Source organism: Chelonia mydas, chromosome 6 (assembly GCF_015237465.2).
Source record: "Chelonia mydas isolate rCheMyd1 chromosome 6, rCheMyd1.pri.v2, whole genome shotgun sequence".
In the NCBI taxonomy this organism is placed as follows: domain Eukaryota; kingdom Metazoa; phylum Chordata; order Testudines; family Cheloniidae; genus Chelonia; species Chelonia mydas.
Genome location: NC_051246.2, coordinates 40,382,875 through 40,399,062, shown reverse-complemented (window position 1 = coordinate 40,399,062; position 16,188 = coordinate 40,382,875). Strand labels below are relative to the sequence as shown.

Sequence of the window (16,188 nt, the reverse complement as noted above, 5' to 3'; positions counted from 1 at the left end):
TGGCACGCGAAACCTTAAATTAGAGTGACTAAATGAAGACTCGGCACACTACTTCTGAAAGGTTGCCGACCCCTGAAAAAGACCATAGATGGGGATGTGCAAGGAAGGTGATGTTCACAGAGATGTTTTCAAAGGTAAGTTGAAAAAATAAGAAAAGGAAGGAGCAGATGTTAAAGCCCCTTCCCCCTGAGACCCTCTAGAAAACCTTATACATCAACAGTTCTGTGAGATCTGGAGCACCCTCAGTTCCCTTTGAAACCATGGAAGTCAAGGATGCACAGCACCATGCAGCTCTGCCCTTAAGTAGCCATGTTTGAAAATGTAGCCCACTATGACTTGGATCTAGTTAAGATAATTGTGTCGTTGCACCCCATAAGACTTTATGGAAGTATGCTTATGAATGTATATATGACATAACTGGAATATGTTTTATGCTCCATATGCCATCTAACATATCTATGTCAAGGTTATGATATACTGAATATATTCATTCTATTTGTATGTATGTGTTGTTGTATTCAAAGTTATGAATATTGGCTGTATACTTGTTTGATTTTAAATAGCCTTAGTAAGGCATTTGGTCAGCTTCTTTAGAAAGGAATTTGCAAGGTAAGTGCCCAGTCAAGAAGATCTTAACGGACAATGGATCTTGGAAGGCTCCGATCCACATAAAAAGTCTACATGAGGACATTCAAGGTAGCATGTGAACCATGGCTGCTACCTGTAAGTTCTGAGTCATGCATGGACATGTGACTTGCCCATGTGACTCCAAAACTCCATCTTGTAGCTGGAATTCTACACAGGGGGAGGGAGGGGTATTCGCCCACAAGAGAAAGTCTATTTAAACCCCTGGGAGACCCCTCCATTTTGTCTTCAGTTGGCTCAAGAGATAGCCTCTCCACCCCCGAAGGATACCTGAAAGAAACTGGAACAAAGGACAGTAACCACAGGGGATGTGAGTGATTGCCGGACCCAGACTAGAAGGAGACTAGTCTGTAAAAGGAAGCTTACTGGAACACCTCTGAGGGTGTTTTATCTGTATTCAGTTTTCTTACTGTATTAGGCATAGACTTGTGTGTGTGTTTTTTTATTTTGCTTGGTAATTCACTTTGTTCTGTCTGTTACTACTTGGAACCACTTAAATCATACTTTTTGTATTTAATAAAATCACTTTTTATTTATTAACCCAGAGTATGTATTAATACCTGGGGGCGCAAACAGCTGTGCATATTTCTCTATCAGTGTTATAGAGGGCGAACAATTTGAGTTTTGGATTTATTTGGGGTTTGGACCCCATTGGGAGTTGCGCATCTGAGTGTTAAAGACAGGAACACTTCTTAATATGCTTTCAATTAAGCCTGCAGCTGTTAGGGGAAGTGGTTCAGACCTGGGTCTGGGTTTTCAACAGGCTAGCAGGTCTAAATCAAACCAGGCAGGGCACTGAAGTCCCAAGCTGCCAGGGCAAGAAAGCAGGGGCAGAAGTAGTCTCAGCACATCAGTTGGCAGTCCGAAGGGGGTAACTGTGATCCAACCCATCACAATAATCACTGCCAGGTTTACCTACATTATCTGTAGTACAGTACTGCCTAGAGATCCCAACTGAGATCAGGGCCTTATTGAACAAGGGGACATACATACATATAAAAACATAAGAATGGCCATACTGAGTCAGACCAATTATCCATCTAGCCCCTGCCCAGTATCCTGTCCCAACAGTGGCCAATGCCAGGTGCTTCAGAGGGAATGAACAGAACAGGTAATCATCAAGTGATCCATCCCCTGTCGCCATTCCCAACTTCTAGCAAACAGAGGCTAGGGACACTTCAGAGCATGGTTTTGCATCCCTGCCCATCCTGACTAATAGCCATTGACAGACCTATCCTCCATGAACTTATCTAGTTCTTTTTTGAACCCTGTTATAGTCTTGGCCTTCTCAGCATCCTCTGTCAAAGAGTTCCACAGGTTGTCTGTGCATTGTGTGAAGAAATACTTCCTTTTGTTTCTTTTAAACCTGCTGTGTGAATTTCATTTGGTGACCCCTAGTTCTTGCATTATGCGAAAAAATAAATAATACTTATTTACTTTCTCCACACCAATCATGATGGTCATTAGGGACCTCTATCATATCCCCCCTTCATCATCTCTTTTCCAAGCTGAAATGTCCCAGTCTTATTAATCTCCTCATATGGAAGCTGTTCCATACCTTAGTCATTTTTGTTGCCCTTTTCTGTATCTTTTCCAATTCCAATATATCTTTTTTGAGATAGGGCGACCAGATAGGCATGCAGTATTCAAGATGTAGGCATGCAACAGATTTATATAGAGGCAATATGATATATTCTGTCTTATTATCTATCCCTCTCCTAATGGTTCCCAACATTGTTAGCTTTTTTGACTGCCGCTGCACATTGAGTGGGTGTTTTCAGGGTATGTCTACACTACGGAATAAGGTCGAATTTATAGAAGTCGGTTTTTTAGAAATCGGTTTTATATATTCGAGTGTGTGTCTCCCCACAGAAAATGCTCTAAGTGCATTAACTCGGCGGAGTGCTTCCACAGTCCCGAGGCTAGAGTCGACTTCCGGAGCGTTGCACTGTGGGTAGCTATCCCACAGTTCCCGCAGTCTCCGCTGCCCATTGGAATTCTGGGTTGAGATCCCAATGCCTGATGGGGCTAAAACATTGTCGCGGGTGGTTCTGGGTACATATTGTCAGGCCCCCCTTCCCTCCCTCCCTCCGTGAAAGCAAGGGCAGACAATCGTTTCGCGCCTTTTTTCCTGAGTTACCTGTGCAGACACCATACCACCGCAAGCATGGAGCCCGCTCAGGTAACCGTCACCGTATGTCTCCTGGGTGCTGGCAGACGCGGTACGGCATTGCTACACAGTAGCAGCAACCCATTGCCTTCTGGCAGCAGACGGTGCAATACGACTGGTAGCCATCATCGTCGTGTCCGAGGTGCTCCTGGCCACGTCGGCTGGGAGCGCCTGGGCAGACATGGGCGCAGGGACTAAATTTGGAGTGACTTGACCAGGTCATTCTCTTTAGTCCTGCAGTCAGTCCTATTGAACCGTCTTATGGTGAGTAGGCAGGCGATACGGATTGCTAGCAGTCGTACTGTACCATCTTCTGCTGGGCAGGCAAGAGATGAGGATGGCTAGCAGTCGTATTGTACCATCTTCTGCTGGGCAGGCAAGAGATGAGGATGGCTAGCAGTTGTACTGTACCATCTTCTGCCGAGCAGCCATGAGATGTGGATGGCATGCAGTCCTTCTGCACCGTCTGCTGCCAGCCAAAGATGTAAAAGATAGATGGAGTGGATCAAAACAAGAAGTAGACCAGATTTGTTTTGTACTCATTTGCTTCCCCCCCTCCCCTATCTAGGGGACTCATTCCTCTAGGTCACACTGTAGTCACTCACAGAGAAGGTGCAGCGAGGTAAATCTAGCCATGTATCAATCAGAGGCCAGGCTAACCTCCTTGTTCCAATAAGAACAATAACTTAGGTGCACCATTTCTTATTGGAACCCTCCGTGAAGTCCTGCCTGAAATACTCCTTGATGTAAAGCCACCCCCTTTGTTGATTTTAGCTCCCTGAAGCCAACCCTGTAAGCCATGTTGTCAGTCGCCCCTCCCTCTGTCAGAGCAACGGCAGACAATCGTTCCGCGCCTTTTTTCTGTGTGGACGCCATACCAAGGCAAGCATGGAGGCCGCTCAGCTCACTTTGGCAATTAGGAGCACATTAAACACCACACGCATTATCCAGCAGTATATGCAGCACCAGAACCTGGCAAAGCGATACCGGGCGAGGAGGCGACATCAGCGCGGTCACGTGAGTGATCAGGACATGGAGACAGATTTCTCTGAAAGCATGGGCCCTGCCAATGCATGCATCATGGTGCTAATGGGGCAGGTTCATGCTGTGGAACGCCGATTCTGGGCTCGGGAAACAAGCACAGACTGATGGGACCGCATAGTGTTGCAGGTCTGGGACGATTCCCAGTGGCTGCGAAACTTTCGCATGCGTAAGGGCACTTTCATGGAACTTTGTGACTTGCTTTTCCCTGCCCTGAAGCGCATGAATACCAAGATGAGAGGAGCCCTCACAGTTGAGAAGTGAGTGGCAATAGCCCTGTGGAAGCTTGCAACGCCAGACAGCTACCGGTCAGTTGGGAATCAATTTGGAGTGGACAAATCTACTGTTGGGGCTGCTGTGATGCAAGTAGCCCACGCAATCAAAGATCTGCTGATATCAAGGTAGTGACCCTGGGAAATGTGCAGGTCATAGTGGATGGCTTTGCTGCAATGGGATTCCCTAACTGTGGTGGGGCCATAGACAGAACCCATATCCCTATCTTGGCACCGGAGCACCAAGCCGCCGAGTACATAAACCGCAAGGGGTACTTTTCAATAGTGCTGCAAGCTCTGGTGGATCACAAGGGATGTTTCACCAACATCAACGTGGGGTGGCTGGGAAAGGTACATGACGCTCGCATCTTCAGGAACTCTGGTCTGTTTCAAAAGCTGCAGGAAGGGACTTTATTCCCAGACCAGAAAATAACCATTGAGGATGTTGAAATGCCTATATGTATCCTTGGTGACCCAGCCTACCCCTTAATGCCATGGCTCATGAAGCCGTACACAGGCAGCCTGGACAGTAGTCAGGAGCTGTTCAAGTACAGGCTGAGCAAGTGCAGAATGGTGGTAGAATGTGCATTTGGACGTTTAAAGGCGTGCTGGCACAGTTTACTGACTCGCTTAGACCTCAGCGAAATCAGTATTCCCACTGTTATTACTGCTTGCTGTGTGCTCCACAATATCTGTGAGAGTAAGGGGGAGACGTTTATGGCGGGGTGGGAGGTTGAGGCAAATCGCCTGGCTGCTGGTTACGCGCAGCCAGACACCAGGGCGGTTAGAAGAGCACAGGAGGGCGCGGTACGCATCAGAGAAGCTTTGAAAACCAGTTTCATGACTGGCCAGGCTACGGTGTGAAAGTTCTGTTTGTTTCTCCTTGATGAAACCCCCCACCCCTTGGTTCACTCTACTTCCCTGTAAGCTAACCACCTTCCCCTCCTCCCTTCGATCACCGCTTGCAGAGGCAATAAAGTCATTGTTGCTTCACATTCATGCATTCTTTATTCATTCATTACACAAATAGGGGGATGACTACCAAGGTAGCCCAGGAGGGGTGGTGGAGGAGGGAAGGAAAATGCCACGCAGCACTTTAAAAGTTTACAACATTAAAATTTATTGAATGCCAGCCTTCTTTTTTTGGGGCAATCCTCTGTGGTGGAGTGGCTGGTTGGCCGGTGGCCCCCCCACCGCGTTCTTGGGCGTCTGGGTGTGGAGGCTATGGAACTTGGGGAGGAGGGCGGTTGGTTACACAGGGGCTGTAGTAGCAGTCTGTGCTCCAGCTGCCTTTGCTGCAGCTCAGCCATACACTGGAGCATACTGGTTTGGTCCTCCAGCAGCCTCAGCATTGAATCCTGCCTCCTCTGATCACGCTGCCACCACATTTGAGCTTCAGCCCTCTCTTCAGCCCGCCACCTCTCCTCCCGGTCATTTTGTGCTTTCCTGCACTCTGACATTATTTGCCTCCAAGCATTCATCTGTGCTCTGTCAGTGTGGGAGGACAGCATGAGCTCGGAGAACATTTCATCTTGAGTGCGTTTTTTTTTCTTTCTAATCTTCACTAGCCTCTGGGAAGGAGAAGATCCTGTGATCGTTGAAACACATGCAGCTGGTGGAGAAAAAAAAAGGGACAGCAGTATTTAAAAAGACACATTTTATAAAACAGTGGCTACACTCTTTCAGGGTAAACCTTGCCGTTAACATTACATACATAGCACATGTGCTTTCGTTACAAGGTCGCCTTTTGCCTCCCCCCCACCGCGTGGCTACCCCCTCAACCCTCCCCCCTCCCCGTGGCTAACAGCGGGGAACATTTCTGTTTAGCCACAGGCAAACAGCCCAGCAGGAACGGGCTCCTCTGAGTGTCCCCTGAAGAAAAGCACTCTATTTCAACCAGGTGACCATGAATTATATCTCACTCTCCTGAAGATAACACAGAGAGATAAAGAACGGATGTTGTTTGAACGCCAGCAAACATACACTGCAATGCTTTGTTGTACAATGATTCCCGAGTACGTGTTACTGGCCTGGAGTGGTAAAGTGTCCTACCATGAAGGACGCAATAAGGCTGCCCTCCCCAGAAACCTTTTGCAAAGGCTTTGGGAGTACATCCAGGACAGCCGTGAATGCCAGGGCAAAGTAATCCTTTCACATGCTTGCTTTTAAACCATGTATAGTATTTTAAAAGGTACACTCACCGGAGGTCCCTTCTCCGCCTGCCGGGTCCAGGAGGCAGCCTTGGGTGGGTTCAGGGGGTACCGGGTCCAGGGTGAGAAACAGTTCCTGGCTGTCGGGAAAACCGGTTTCTCCGCTTGCTTGCTGTGAGCTATCTACAACCTCCTCCTCCTCCTCATCATCTTCATCCCCAAAACCTGCTTCCGTGTTGCCTCCATCTCCATTGAAGGAGTCAAACAACACGGCTGGGGTAGTGGTGGCTGAACCCCCTAAAATGGCATGCAGGTCATCATAGAAGCGGCATGTTTGGGGCTCTGACCCGGAGCAGCCGTTCGCCTCTCTGGTTTTCTGGTAGGCTTGCCTCAGCTCCTTAAGTTTCACGCTGCACTGCTTCAGGTCCCTGTTATGGCCTCTGTCCTTCATGCCCTGGGAGATTTTGACAAAGGTTTTGGCATTTCGAAAACTGGAACGGAGTTCTGATAGCACGGATTCCTCTCCCCATACAGCGATCAGATCCCATACCTCCCGTTCGGTCTATGCTGGAGCTCTTTTGCGATTCTGGGACTCCATCATGGCCCCATCTGCTGATGAGCTCTGCATGGTCACCTGCAGCTTGCCACGCTGGCCAAACAGGAAATGAGATTCAAAAGTTTGCGGTTCTTTCCCTGTCTACCTGGCCAGTGCATCTGAGTTGAGAGTGCTGTCCAGAGCGGTCACAATGGAGCACTCTGGGATAGCTCCCGGAGGCCAGTACCGTCAAATTGTGTCCACAGTACCCCAAATTCGAGCCGGCAAGGCCGATTTTAAGCGCTAATCCACTTGTCAGGGGTGGAGTAAGGAAATCGATTTTAAGAGCCCTTTAAGTCGAAATAAAGGGCTTCATCGTGTGGATGGGTGCAGGTTTACATCGATTTAACGCTGCTAAATTCGACCTAAAGTCCTAGTGTAGACCAGGGCTCAGAGAACTATCCACAGTGACTCCAAGATCTCTTTCTTGAGTGGTAAGAGTTAATTTAGATCCCATCAAATTTCTATTTTAATGTACAGTTAGGATTATGTTTTCCAATGTGCATTACTTTACATTATCAACATTGAATTTCATCTGCCATTTTGTTGCCCAGTCACCCAGTTTTGTGAGATCCCTTTGTAACTCTTCGCAGTCTGCTTTGGACTTAACTATCTTGAGTAGTTTTATATCGTTTGCAAATTTTGCCACCTCACTGTTTACCCTTTTACCAAATCATAGTAAGAGGCCAACAAGAGCATACAACTGAAATAAAAAAAACAAAGGGTCGAAAACCCTTTACATATCGGAGGGGCGGCAGAAGGGACAGATCCTCTGACTGTGCAAATTGGCAGAGCTATGTTGAAATCAATGGAGCTACACTTATTTACACACACTGAAGATCTGGCCCTAGTGACTTGTCCATAGGACTGTCTTTTCCTGCCGTTGCGTAGTGCAGTATCTGCTATCATAGCAATTTGCCATACATTCTTCAAAAATTACTGATTTGTGGAGTTGCTCCTGCATCATCGAAGGCAAAGGGAGTTTTGCAGTTGACTTTCAGTGGAAGCAGAATCAGGCAGTATTTCAGTAGATTGTGCTGTTGTATACAGATTGTTCATTTGCATAAATTTCACAGCTTTTCACTGTCTTGCTTTCAGTACCACTGCAGACACTGTTGCACTGTTGATTGTTATTAAGGCCCATAATTGCATGGTCACCGACAATGGCATTTAATACTGTTCTAATGTGACATTTGCTTTTTTCCTATCGCCTCTGCACAGTGAGTTTACTTTAGAAATCTAATTAAACAGCTGCAGTAGTTTCTGATAAGTTGCTCGCTGAACAAGGTGATAATAACCCATTAACAAGGAATTCATTTTTCTCCTTGCATTGGTTTTATCGTAATTATGTTGCTTAAAAATGCATCCTCTAAGCTGTAGCCTATAAAATACAAGGTAGCTTTTTGTGGTCTACTTCAACAGAAAAAACAAAGCAAAGGACTTGAAGTAGATTCTGTAGAGTCTTACATGTTGGAAGAATATTATGTAAGGATTTATTTCTAGGCAGGGTTTTTAAAGCCTGAACTTATATTGTATATTGTTAAACTTTCATTTTCTCTATTATAAGCATTATAAGATATATTTGTAATAAATTCATAATAATAATAGAGAAAATGCCATATTTTCCTGTAGCCTTTTTATAGGGACTTAATTGCAAAGTAAGCTATACCCTGGAATTACTTTAAAAATGTAAAGTGGATTCTTAAATGGCTTTCCTGCATGATCTATAATTAATACAAAGTCTTATTGACTAAGGATGTCGAAGTACCACAATTCAGTATGCTTCTGTGCATAGTCTTCATGGCTCTTAGTTTGTATCATTTCCACTGTTGGGTCCAAGAGTCAAAGACTGGTGCTTGAAGTGAATTTTTAACATTCCAAAGTTTGCAGGTGTCCAAAGCTAGAGGTTCAGTTAGGCTCACCTCTGTTCATTTTCTATAGGATTTGCTGCTTTTCTTCAGAAAGTTGCTGCTGATCACTGTGGAGGCTGGATTCTTTCATATTTTTGGTCTAATAATAAACATGTATTTTCAGGGGTTGTGCTACCAGGATGTTCTGTCAAAATTTGCATGTCAGCACAGATATTTGCATTTATGAATTTCCAACCTATTTGTGATATTTTCAGTGAAAGTTTGCATGACAAATGAAAACAAATGGACAGCAGAAAGAAATGCCTGCCATGTAATACCTTACAGGCTTTCTAATGGTGGATGGTACACTGATTCCAGTTCAGGCCACAATCGGTATTCCATTGAATTTGGAAAAGTGTTAGTATGCGCAAAGGCCAGGAGTGACATGAAGTTCTACTGGATGTCATTCTTGATCTTTGGGTGTGCAGAAGTATTGATAACTTCTTATTTCTAGGGATCTAAAATTCAGCTGCACATAAAAGGAGTCTCCAAACTGCTTATGGCATACCAGGTTGCTCTTTGCAGGATCATATTCAGTATAATATGTGTATTTATTTTGCATTATTGCAACTCCCCTGGTTCTGTATTACTTTTCATTATGTTTGCTGTTGCTTGACATTTTCATTTCAGTTATTTGTTTAAATTCTTAGTATATCATTATCTTCAGTCTCAGGTGAATCATCATTCTTCTGCTAACAATGAAACCTATCAAGAACGACTGGCACGATTAGAGGGTGATAAAGAGTCCCTCATATTGCAGGTATGTATAGTAGCGTACTATCAACATATTTGCTATTCAATGGATAAAAGTTAAAGGGAGTCCCAAAAGAGACAAGAAGCCAAACACCTTGGTTCTGTTAGATCAATAAGAATATGTTCAGTGTAAGAAACATTTACTGGCCATTGAATATAAAATTGCCATTGGATATGAGGAAGGCTTGCAGCTAACCAGGCTGGCCACCAGCTGGATTGATATTTGTATGTAACACAAAGATAGGAGAGACGAGAATGACTAAGCAAGAAGAAAAATCAAATCATAAATAGTGGACAAGTCAGTTGCCTTTATTCACAGCATTATGTAAAATCCACAAAACGGACACTGTAGTGTGACCAGATGTGGCAGGTCAAAGAGATTACTCTGAGTTTGTGAGATTGTCCCAGTTGGTTCTATGGAGAACATGCTTTTGTGCCAATTTCTATAACTGTCTAGGAACTGGATGTCTGGCTCTTGTGTCCAATTCTCTCCCGTGTTCCTGGGCTTCCACCATTGTGATCCCACCTGCCACAAACACTCACTTTCTCTCTTCTTCAGTGCCAGACCCCTCCGCTGGTGTAAATCCATGGAAGTAAGTGGAGTTATTTTGACATATAGCATATGACCCTCAGGATTTATGACTGAATATGAGGATCCAGTTGCCCCACTCTCTTTTTCTATTATAGTTGTTCTTCCATGCATGAGAATATATAATGTGATCTGAGAAGTCCTATAGTTTTGTTGCTCAGCAGCATACTCTGAATTCAAAGGTGAGGTGATAGATCCAGTGGTCCTGTGGCCGTAGGGAGAATGTGGGGAACTTGGAACAGGAGAAATGAGGGAACTGGAAAGTTGGGATCAAGGGAAAGTTCCAGAGGGCAGGAAGATGCACCCTCCGTAGTGGCATGGTTTCTCAACACACACTCCTTCCACTCTCCAGGTGACATGAGACTCTACAGCTGTCAAATTCTTCTCTACTCCATGAGTCGAAGCACAGCCAGACCTCAATATCACTGTATTCCCATTGCCCAATCCCTCTTCAGAAATATGTTTAACATCTGGCTTTCCCAATTCTTGTTTCTCTGTCAAGAAGCAGAGAGAGCAGTAGGTTCTGTGATCATTCCTTGCCTTTGGATTGTATCTGAGGTGTTTTACTTCCTTAAAAATCTGAGGGGATGGGAGAATTTGGCAATAAATCCAGGAGAAAATAAGTCTGAAACAGGGTCCGTTTTTTTCAGGTTTCCTGCTTCCCAGTTTACAAGCCTCTTTCAAAAGCCCGGCCTCTATCCCACATGAATAAGTTTTATTCTTGGGAAAATAAAACTATGCACAAGATAAAATCAAGCTCCTGGAGTCTTTCTGAATATTCCCCCCCCCTTCCTTTACTAGGCTGCACAGTAGCTGTTCTTAAAGCCCAAAGCAGAAGTCTTTCTAGATACGCAATCTTTATCTATCCTTTTCCCTCTGCAAGTGACTCCTAGTCCACGTATCCATAATAGATGTGGGTTTATATTCTCTGTTATCTCAGTAATTAGCTTCTATGAACGTGTTTTCTTTTGCATGTGCTTCTATTCACACTTGCTTTAATTAACTGAGTGACGTTCTCATTACCAATATAAAATAAGCAGTAAACCTATTGTGAGACATACTCTTTTGGCTTGGTTTGAATTTTCATTCCTGTCTAATTAGAACTGCCATTGGCAAAAGCCTTAGCAGTAAAACTTCTGTTAGAAACTTTGTTTAAAACCATAAATGTTTAGTTCTAAGCATGGCTGAGACAGTTACTTTGGTCTGTCTACAAAGGAATTTAATGAAATTGCTTCAGAAATTTGTTCTGAATGCTCCCGAAAGCCAAGTCAGAGTTGGTTATTCAACATATTAATCTCATTCACTTTCCCACACCACCTCACAGTATTACCTGTTTGAGTTACAGTAGCACTCACAAGGCTCCAACCAAGACTAGTGCCCCATTGTAAAAGACCATTGCTGCCCTAAAACGCTCAGTCTAAATCAGTGGTGTCTTCTTAGCCTGAGCCACAAAGGCGCCTACCCCCACTCCACCCCTGCCCCACCTCTTCCAGCCCCATTCCGCCCCCTCCCCTGAGTGTGCCCTGCCCTCGCTCCTCCCTCTCCCACCCAGTGCCTCCTGCACACCTTGGAACAGCTGATCAGGATGGGTGAGAGGCCCTGGGAGTGAGGGGAAGGTGCTGATCGGCAGGGCTGCCAGTGGGTGGGAAGCACTGGGTGGAGGAGGAGGAGCTGATCAGTAGGACTGCTGAGCACCTACCATTTTTTCCCTGTGGGTGCTCCAGCCCCAGAGCACCCACGAAGTTGGCGCCTAAAGCCTCCGTGGTGCAGAGGACAAGGTCAGATGAGGGAGTGACTGGTGCACACTGCTCTCCTGCTATCCCTAGATGGTGTATGATCTCTTAGGGACCGTAGTCCATTGGCACAAGGTTAAGCAACCTAGGCTGCTTAGAGCATTCCTAGTCCACACAAAGCGGCTGGAGATGAAGCAGTGGGAAAGGCAGTGCCCCCTACCTCTACCCTATATTGAGTGGGCTGACTCAAACATCTCTGCATTAAACCTTTCAGAGTTAAATTCTCTCCCATCAAGCCTCACCACTGACCAGTGCTTCTCAGTGTTGCCAAATGTGCAATATAGGTTAGAGATGCCACATCAGCCATGACGTCTCGTTGTAGCCCCAAGACAGTTTATGGGAGTTCATACAAGTGCTTCTTTTCTCCTGTATTGCCTAGTTTTTCAAAGTTATACCCTTTGGGATCTCAAACAATAAACATGTGCAAAACCAAGCAAGTGAGTTAAAAGACAAGGACTTTCTCTATACTCTATAGGCTTTAGTGGGTTTTGATGACTGAGGAGTGTAGTGTATGCGGGAACATTGCTCTATGTACAACCCAGTGATTCCTAGCGCGACTGGCAGATGTGAGACCTAACAGAGGAGAAACAATGTCGTTTTAAGCTTCTAATGTGCCTCTTAGCTTAGCTATTGGAACATTCAGCACATACTTCTGAAGCTGCTGGGATTTTATTAAATGCCTATGCAGGTCACCTTTTCCTTGGGGATTACAGTGTTTACCCAGTTACACCGTAATCCTTTAAATAGAACTTGCATTCTCTCTTATAGTGACAGCTGCAGGGAGCAAACTAAAAAGGAGGATTCTATACATTGGCCCTTTTTCTTCCTGTCCCATTATCTCCACTCACCACCTCCCTTCCCATCTGTCCCTTTACCTATCATCTTCATTTCACGGAAAAAATGGAAACCTAATTAAGTATTTAAGCAGCAGCAGCTTTCCCTATAGAACCCATATCTCTTGCTGGGTTCATGCTCGACTGAAGGTTTTGGAGATCCTCCTCAAGGACATCAGCTTATCTAATTGTTGTTATGCTGGAGCTGGGCATGACAGCAAAGGTAAGGTTGTGTTTAACAGGAGTTTAGAAGCCTGAAGTTACATCCTGTCTAAAGTAATAACCAGGGCTTAATAAATTCTAAGAATGAAGTGTTTGTAGCAAACTAATGATCCAGGGCTGAAGGATTTATTCGCCCAGGATAGGGAAAGAGAGTCAAATTCTTGCTTATGGTAGCTGATACATATTGAACCACTTGACTCTATATGGTGAGGGTAAGGTGACCGGATGTCCTGATTTTTGGGTTTTTTTCTTACATAGGCTCCTATTACCCCCCAAACCCCGTCCCAGTTTTTCACATTTGCTGTCTGGTCACCCTAGATGAGGCGAGGCTACGAAATTAGGGATACAAATTCAGAAATCCTGATGTGGGACTATGTTTTAGCATAAAATTATTACAGAAGATTTTTAACCGTGTTTCTGGCATGACACTCAAGCATTTGCTAGCTCTGCAACACATTCCCGCAATTCAGCAAAGACGTCATTCAGCAAGCTTGGCTGCAGATGCTCCTCTTGTCTGCCAGGGGCCACCATGTTGTGCCTGCTCTACATCAGCCAGGCAGCCTCTCCCCATGCTGGATCTGAACGGGAAAGGAGGCTCTGGCAGTGGTGGCAGTGTGGAGAGAGAAGATCGGGGGGGCCCAGTACTGCCCCCCCCCATGCCCCCAACTACACTGAGTTTTGTGAAGCTCCCTGTCCTATGCCTGCTGTGGCTTGGGACAGGGTCTGTTTACCATAAGTGGTTACATGCAAATTAATTGAAAATGTGGAAATTTACTTATTAAATTATTTGTTTTAAACACCGTGCTTCAAACAGCACAAAACTTGGCCACTCTGCACTTCATTTCTAAAGTGTTTAAATATCAGCATTGTTAAGGATGTGAGAAGCCCTGAAATTTAACTTCCAAAGATGCAGTGTGCATCTTTCACAATGCCTTGTTCTGTGGAATCTCATTCATTCCTTTATAGCCACTTTTGGAAAGAGAGAGAAAACTTAAACAAAAATGAACTCGTCACACAAATTTCAGTCTGATTTTAATTATATTGGTGCCAAGAAATTAGAAGTTAAATCTGCAGTTTAATCCTTGCTATTTGTTTTTGCAGGGATTGTTGTGCATAAATTATGAGCTCTTTAAAGACTGTCATTTTTGTTCTATGTTTGTACAGCACCTAGCACAATGGGGTCCTAGTCCACGACTGGGTCTCTTACGGCTACCCAAATACAATTAATAACAATAATGAACAAATATATAAGATTATGCAGCATGGGCTGCATCACCTAGGCCAGGAGTCTCAAACATACGGCACGTGTTCAGAGAAGGGGTTGGAATGGGGGCAGGGAAGGGGTTGGAAGAGGCGGGGCAGGGGCAGGGCCTCACGGAAGAGGTGAAGTGGGGGCGGGGCCCCAGCAGCGGGGGGTGGGGTCAATGGTGCGGCCCTCGGGCCAATGTACTAGTCCTCATGTGGCCCTCATGGTCATTTGAGTTTGAGACCTCTGACCTAGGCCTACAGGGTGGATTTTCAAATCTCTGTAATGTTATGCTGAATAAATTTTTTGAGTTTTAATAAGTGTCTGAGTTAAGCTATTGGGCTTTTCTTATTACAGTTTACTCTTTTGTAAACCAGTTTGTACCACCATTCTTACAGTTCCTTAAGAGTATTACGAATTGTTTCCTTCACAACAATTCATCCCTTGTATTTCAGTTCTTTTGCATTCATGTTTTGGCTTGTGAAGCTTGGAAATTTTTGTGGAGTAGAGCTTTGTCAAGGCTAAAACATGCCTTTTACATATTACATTCTTTTATAGCTTCAGAAAGCTTTATTGATAGGTAAATTGTTCTCAGGTTCTTGTAAGAAGTACTTTAATTGGTTAGTTTCCTGAAGAACAGTTTTATTTTTTATCCACTTTAAGGAGTGAAGTGCTAACAGAAGCTGAAATAACAATGCATGTTCTGATACCACTTAAAATATTAAGAGTATTCTATGCTATTTTTTAAAAAAGAGACTGTTTACTGTACACATTGGTATATGATTTACTCAGGCTGCTTGTACATAGTCTTCCAGAGATGATGTGTCTTTAGTGTTTTTTATTTTAAAACAAGTACAAGAAAGGTGACTGATGTTTTCAAAGCAAAGATATTGTGAGACAGGCTTTGAGGTAAGATTCAAAATTCCTGTTTGTTTTGCCAGAGGAAGATGATACATTACTCAGGAACGTGAAACTTTTAAGGACTTTCAGTGACAGACTGGATATAAAAATACGTTGTGTGCTGGACTGTTTGGTTAATAAGGTTAGCTGACATTTATTTACAGTAAGTTCAAAAGTGTTCTCCTTGCCTTGTTCTCAAATTACAGGTGAGTGTCCTCACAGATCAGGTGGAGGCCCAAGGAGAGAAAATCCGGGACCTAGAGGTCTGTCTTGAGGGGCATCAGCTGAAACTTAATGCTACTGAAGAAATGCTTCAACAGGTAAAGTCTGTCATGGGAGGATTCTTATGCAATCTCTTTCAAGATGGAGGAACATGTATACATGCTTCTTAATCTGTAATGCCCTGAGTAAATGGACATAGAACAATTTTGTCTCCTTTTATTGTGTCTGTTGCCTTGAACGATATTTTCATAATACATGTTTGTTTGCTTTCCTGGTGTACATGGATTTTACCCGTCTGTTGTATAACACTGTAAGCAGTAGGCATGTAAAATGAAACCACTGTATATTATTCAGACTACTCAAACAAATTAAGCTAGAAGAGGGCTGGAGAGATGGTTGAATAACTTGTTAGACCGGTTAAATATAATAACAAAATACCAGTTTCTGTTGGGGTTAATTGTATAATGTGTACTGCTTTAAACTGTCTCCTGCTTTCATGTGATTTGGGCTGAAGTTGAATTTTAAACTCATTTGAGGTTGAAATTAATTAGGCTAACATTTTTTTCATTCATTTTTATGAGCTTTCTTTCTTTCTTTCTTTCTTTCTTTCTTTCTTTCTTTCTTTCTTTCTTTCTTCTCAAAGAAAGAGCTACTATATAAAGCTGTTTTTTCCTTACTTCTAGCCATGTGCTTACAAAACCACAGTTCACTTTGTTTGCTGTTCAACTTAACCCATCCATGCCATTTCACAGCAGGGAATGAGGGAGTAGAATACACCATATAGTTAAGCATTTCAGATAGCAATGACAGTTTCAGAGTGACAAAGATTCTGAAGAAGTTGCTCTCT

At 44.0% G+C, this 16,188-nt stretch overlaps 1 protein-coding gene across 19 annotated transcripts in view; it reads left to right on the top strand.

Moving 5' to 3' along the window:
- The window catches only part of PPFIBP2 (PPFIA binding protein 2), a 206,704-nt gene that overhangs the window by 112,943 nt on the left and 77,573 nt on the right, over positions 1 to 16,188 (top strand). For all 19 annotated transcript variants that reach the window (XM_043548620.1, XM_043548638.1, XM_043548624.1 and 16 more), the window contains 2 exons: positions 9,451 to 9,543; positions 15,326 to 15,439. In XM_043548620.1, the coding sequence (XP_043404555.1) occupies positions 9,451 to 9,543; positions 15,326 to 15,439 (207 nt within the window). The remainder of the gene's footprint in view (positions 1 to 9,450; positions 9,544 to 15,325; positions 15,440 to 16,188) is intronic.